The following is a 6,000-nucleotide window of genomic DNA, read 5'->3' on the forward strand; positions in this document are numbered from 1 at the left end:
AGGCCGAGGCAGGCGGATTGCTCAAGGTCAGGAGTTCAAAACCAGCCTGAGCAAGAGCGAGACCCTGTCTCTACTATAAATAGAAAGAAATTAATTGGCCAACTGATATATATATAAAAAATTAGCCGGGCATGGTGGCACATGCCTGTAGTCCCAGCTACTCGGGAGGCTGAGGCAGTAGGATTGCTTGAGCCCAGGAGTTTGAGGTTGCTTTGAGCTAGGCTGACGCCATGGCACTCACTCTAGCCTGGACAACAAAGCGAGACTCAGTCTCAAAAAAAAAAAAAAAAAAGAGATATTGCTGAACTAAATGATCTTATTCCACATAGAATAGGAAAATTTGATGATTCCTGTATATTACTAGGTAAAAAAGAGAACTTCTACACATATACACACAAATACACATTTTTGGACACTGTAATATTAATTTCTGAGGTTTATCCTAAGGAAAATATCCTAAATACAGCAAAAAATCTTATGTAGAAAGATATTCCATCACTTTTTTAATAGTCATCAGTAAATGGAGATAGCTTACAATAGGAGAATGGAATATAATCCAGCTATTTATAATCAGGTTGGGTACAAAAACTCACACCTATAATCCTAGCACTTTGGGAGGCCGAATTAGGAGGACGATCACTTGAGGCCAGGAGTTCGAGACCAGTCTGAGCAACATAGAAAGATCTTGTCTCTTTAAAAAGTTTAAAAATTAGCCAGGCATGGTAGTATGCACCAGTTGTCCCAGCTACTTAGGAAGCTGAGGCTAAGGCAGGAGGATCACTTAAGCCCAGGAGTTTGAAGCTGCAGTGAGCTATGATCATGCCACTACACTCTAGCCTGGGCAACAGAACAAGACCCTGTCTCAAAAAAAAAAAAAAAAAGTTTTCATAATTGATGGAAAAGTCCTTACATTATAGCAAATTTGGAAAAAAATATATAAATCACACATATTATGTTTGCAGCTATGTAAAAACTACATTAAAAAGCCTAAAAGGAAATAACTGAAATTTTAATTAGCTGCCCTGGGTAACAAGACTTGGTGATTTTCTTTCTCTTCTTACTTTGCTTTTTTTCCATAGATTTTCTAAGAAGTATATATTATCTTTTTTGTATTTAAAAGCAATGTAAAGGCCAGGCATGGTGGCTCACGCCTGTAATCCTAGCACTCTGGAAGGCCAAGGCGGGTGGATTGCTCGAGGCCAGGAGTTCGAAACCAGCCTGAGCAAGAGTGAGACCCCGACTCTACTATAAATAGAAAGAAATTAATTGGCCAACTAATATATATAGAAAAAATTAGCCGGGCACAGTGGCGCATGCCTGTAGTCCCAGCTACTTGGGAGGCTGAGGCAGGAGGATTGCTTAAGCCCAGGAGTTTGAGGTTGCTGTGAGCTAGGCTGACGCCACAGCATTAGCCTGGGCAAAAAAGTGAGACTCTGTCTCAAAAAAAAAAAAAAAAAAAAAATTAAAATTAAAAAAAAAAAAAAGCAATGTAAACTTTAAAAAGAAAAAAAACTATGCAATAAGATATTATAATTTACTGAAAGATGATATTTTGTGTGTCATTTTGTAAGAATTGTGCTTTTGAATAGTGGAAGAATTATTTCTGCTTAAGTTTAGAAACAAATCAGAAAGCAGCTTTATAAAACTGTTACTCTGCCTCTGAGAACTGAAATGACAAATATGAATCCATTTTTTATATTCATGGGTTACAATTAAGATCAGATTATTCTCTATTCAAGTTGTGTCAGCTAAGCAATGACAAGTGTGCCATCCATTATAAATGCTTTCTCTTTTATAAATAGAGTCTGGTAGTGCAGCTTTTAAATGCACATGATAAAGGCATAAAATAGTTCTTTAAGCTTTCTATGTCTAAAATCGTCTTAAACAACTACTGTAACATTGATAGGGCCATTGCAATATATTTTGAGTTAATAGTTGCTTTAAGTTTTAAACTAGCTGTATCTTGAACACGTATTTATATTGATCTTGAAATGCTAAAGAAAACTAAGCAATAAAGTCAGTCACCATATATTAGCTCATCAGTGATGATACATTTTAAAACACAACAAAGGGAGCTGTGTGAAACAAATATCCATACTTGAAGACTATTTATGAGAAATCATTTTGACTCATTTTAAGTTGATTACAGCTAGCTTAAATCCTAATTCCTTTCCCCCCCCAAGATAAAAAAAAAAGTGAAAATTCAAAAACAAAACCAAAGGGGGGAGGAGAGGATGGGTATATACAAACACAATGAGTGAGATGTACAACGTTTGGGGGATGGTCACGCTTAAAGCTCTGACTCGAGGGGGTGGGGCATGGGCAATATATGTAACTTTAACATTTGTGCCCCCATAGTATGCTGGAAAAAAAAAAGATTAAAAAAAAAACACACACACAAAAATCTGCAACAGTGAAGATGCATGATAATCACAGGGAGACCAAAGCTGAAGCAAAAGCTCTTACATACTTTTAGGCTATGTTCTCACTTTAAATTCCACACATCTCTGTTGACTTGGAGTTGTAAACTTTGTTATTTTCTTCAGGGTCCATATTGGTCTGAGTTTGGGATGTTGGACTCAATTTTTCACAGACATATGTTTGTAGTTTTTGATAGTTTGAAATTATAAGCATCTATAAACTTCATGACTAACAGTTGTTAACTTCATTTCACATGAAATACTTACAGTTTACCACATGTCAGGTACCACTATGGTGTTGGTTTCAAGGACTTCTCTTAGTGTTTCATATATACCAAGATCAGCCTGAGAGGGATATTTAGGAGAATGTATGTAACAGCTTTAGGTTTCCTTGTCTGGTGTGTGAATGTTTTAAAAGAGTACATATAGATAGGATTTCTTTTAAGTTTGGCAATTTGCTATAGAATACATTTATTTTAAATATAGAAAGCATAAGATGCATCATATAGGGTGGCAACTCAATTTATGTGTGGGATATATAATTGAGAGATGTTATTTTGAGTCCCCTTCTTTTGTGAGCTCCTCTGTGAACTGCAAACTGTGTGCATGTGTATAAAAGGTTAAGAGCCCGGGTAGCTGAGTGGGGTGCCATGCTGTTAGCAGACGACGAAGGCAGTATTACTCATCAGGTGCACGCCGTCCGCTCTGTAGAAGATTCCATCTTCATGGAGTCATCCCATGGTCCACTTTTTCTTGAAGCCAGGTAACATTTCCCACAACCAGTGGGTTGGCCTTGTTGGAGTGTTTCCAACTGGGAAAAAACCTAAGTATTCTCTCCCCTAACTTTTTTTTTTGTAATAAACCATTGCCTGTTAGAAGAACTAACTTGCAAGGTAGGAGTTATCACTTTGCTTTGTTAAAAATAATTATGTGAGGAATGATTTTTTTTTTCTTTAATAGAAACTGGTAAGGATAAGAAATTGGAGTGTTGTGTGTTGCTTTGCCATAGTGATAAGCATGGAGCACTCTGGCTTGTGTTGTATAATAGATTTGTTTCTAGGGATGTACAGACTGAATTTTGTGGTAACTAGTCTCATCATTCTGTGACTGTTACTGAGGCAAAGTAGTTTTATGCAATTTGAATTCTTGGCTTTTAACTCTCTTACGCGTGTCAGTGTCTTGATCTTTTAATGACGTCTGACTTTTGCTACAAATCTGTTTAACTTAGTTGTAAAATAACAACCTAAACTAGATAGCCTCTCTAAGCTCTTAATTCTGTAAGTTTTCTACATCACTTTAATTGTGTTCGTTTATCTAAGACATCAGTGACAATTTGAATAAAATGTTCCAGCCTTTGCTTTAAAGCTTTATCCTCTTGGTGGTAAGCTGTCATACTTGAGACTCTCGAGGGTGCTTAGCAGTGTTATTAACTGAGCATGCTCACAACTCAGTGTGTGTACAGGCTGCCCCTGTTCTTGTCATGCATAATTTGGCTTCTTTTATGTCATTACCTTTCAATCCATCGTGTTACATCATGTCCTTTAGTTGGTACCATTATCACTGCCTGTCTGACTAACACCAGGGTTTGTTTTTTTTTTCTCTTTAATTAGCAGTAACCAAATTAATGCAAACTGGCAAACCTTTTCCTCCCACTTTGGGATATTTTTGGTAAATTTTTATGGGGCTCAATATTTCCAAAGTTAACTTTAATTGTCACTCTTAGAAAAGTATTATCACTTGTCGCTTAACTGCTTACAAAATAGCTTTCCGTTTGTGGGGACAGGAGATTGCATATTATCTAAGTTCCATAAATAGACCCTCAAAATGGTGAGAACTCATTTTGAAGGACTGTGGTGGTAGTAAAAAGTAGTAGGTTGATTTGTCTAACATCTTCATTTCCCATGTGAAGAAAATGTGTAAAATTTTAGATGTCTACTCCCAAGTAATAGCTAATTGCAAAGACATTTGTCTTTAGTAATGTCTATATTATGTCATTTTCTTAAGGTAATAATTAAGCAATGTACACATGGCTATATTGATAAATGTTTTTGGTAAGCATTACTGTATGCAATTAGCCTGACAAGTGTGCTAATACTTCCCTAAAGTAGACTGTTACATAACTGGTATAAGATTTTCATACTAATCATGTTTTAAATATTAATTATATTTTCTGACTACAGGCACGTGACACAAGCTGACCTCAAGAGCTCCACATTTTGGCTTCGAGCAAGTTTTGGTGCTACTGTTTTTGCAGTTTTGGGCTTTGCTATGTACAAAGCATTATTGAAACAACGATGATTAAAAAAAAAATACTGGCCCTACCAAAAACAAATACTTTTATGTACATTCTGAATGCTTTAAATTCTGCTAGAAATATTGAGATATTTATACATGCAGAGTTACTTTATTAATATTTGTAATTCATGCATAAGAGTATTTTAATGATAGTTATAACTGCAGTATTGGGTAGCATATGGAAAGAAAACAGCTAACAGCCAAACTAAAATGGCTAAATTTCAGAGGCCAAAAGGGAATATTTTGTAAATAATGTACATATTCAAGCAAGATATGGTCTCCCAAACTGAGTACTAGAAATGACGTTTCTAGACGTTTCTACATGGTATTGTTAGTGCTCATTTGGCTCAGTCTCCTAGTTCTCAGTCAGCCCCAGAGATTGTATTTACTCATGGATCACTTATTTATTTCATATTTACTCAGAATGATCCTTTGAGTTCTATAAGTACATGAGGCACAATTTGCCATTTTCTCTCCGTTTTTGAAAATACACAAGCCAGTGTCAGCTTACCAATATGACTTTCTTTCAGTCACTTCTGGTAGGCCAGCCTTGAAGCCATCATTCAGTCTAGAAAATTGTATAGCTGAGTGCGAGATTCTTTTAAGAAAAGAGTAAGGTAAAAGCAATTAGCAGAGGCGTTATCTATGTGATTATGTTGCTTCCTTTGTCAGTATGTCGAATTTTATAGCCCTTTCAATCAAATGAGAAAAACAATTTGTATATTATCAATGTTTTTAGTTTAAATAAAGAGTCACCCTTACTACTGTTGAATTTCCTCCCAAAGTGTACATCATTCTATAATGGCTGTGTCTGTTATAGCATATTGCAGTAGCTGCATGTGTCATGAAGTGTGTTCTATATCTGGCTAGGATAACCTAGAGGCAGCACTTTTTTTAATGATAAAATAAATCTAATGAATATAAACTCTCACGATAAACCTATTTTTTCCATCACCAACCTTTTCAACTATTTAAATAAATAACTACTGTGTACTGTGACCTTGAGTTTTTTTGTCATACAAAGTAAATATTACTGTATAGATGTGAGTGAAGTCCTCTGGTTTCTATCGCTCTTCCATTGAAAATTATTTTTTACATAAAAAGATAATACTAGGAAAGAAGTCAAATATGATTTATATATGTAAGAGGAACTCTATTTAAAAGTTGTAGAGAAATCTATTCTTAGGAAAGGCCAATTGTTTTCCCCTACACATACCTGATTGATGTGGTTTCTGCTATAGTGTGCAAGTTCATTTTCTCCTTTAACATGATTTTTCCTCTTTGT

The 6,000-nt window shown here is 35.5% G+C and overlaps 1 protein-coding gene across 6 annotated transcripts in view; it reads left to right on the forward strand.

The window, feature by feature from the left end:
• The window catches only part of RHOT1 (ras homolog family member T1), a 67,822-nt gene extending 62,108 nt beyond the window's left edge, over window positions 1-5,714 (forward strand). For all 6 annotated transcript variants that reach the window (XM_012737205.2, XM_012737474.2, XM_012737314.2 and 3 more), the window contains one exon: window positions 4,601-5,714. In XM_012737205.2, the coding sequence (XP_012592659.1) occupies window positions 4,601-4,718 (118 nt within the window). In that variant the 3' untranslated portion in view covers window positions 4,719-5,714. The remainder of the gene's footprint in view (window positions 1-4,600) is intronic.
• The last annotated feature ends 286 nt before the right edge of the window (window positions 5,715-6,000 follow it).

The sequence above is a fragment of the Microcebus murinus genome, chromosome 18, assembly GCF_040939455.1.
Source record: "Microcebus murinus isolate Inina chromosome 18, M.murinus_Inina_mat1.0, whole genome shotgun sequence".
NCBI lineage: Eukaryota > Metazoa > Chordata > Mammalia > Primates > Cheirogaleidae > Microcebus > Microcebus murinus.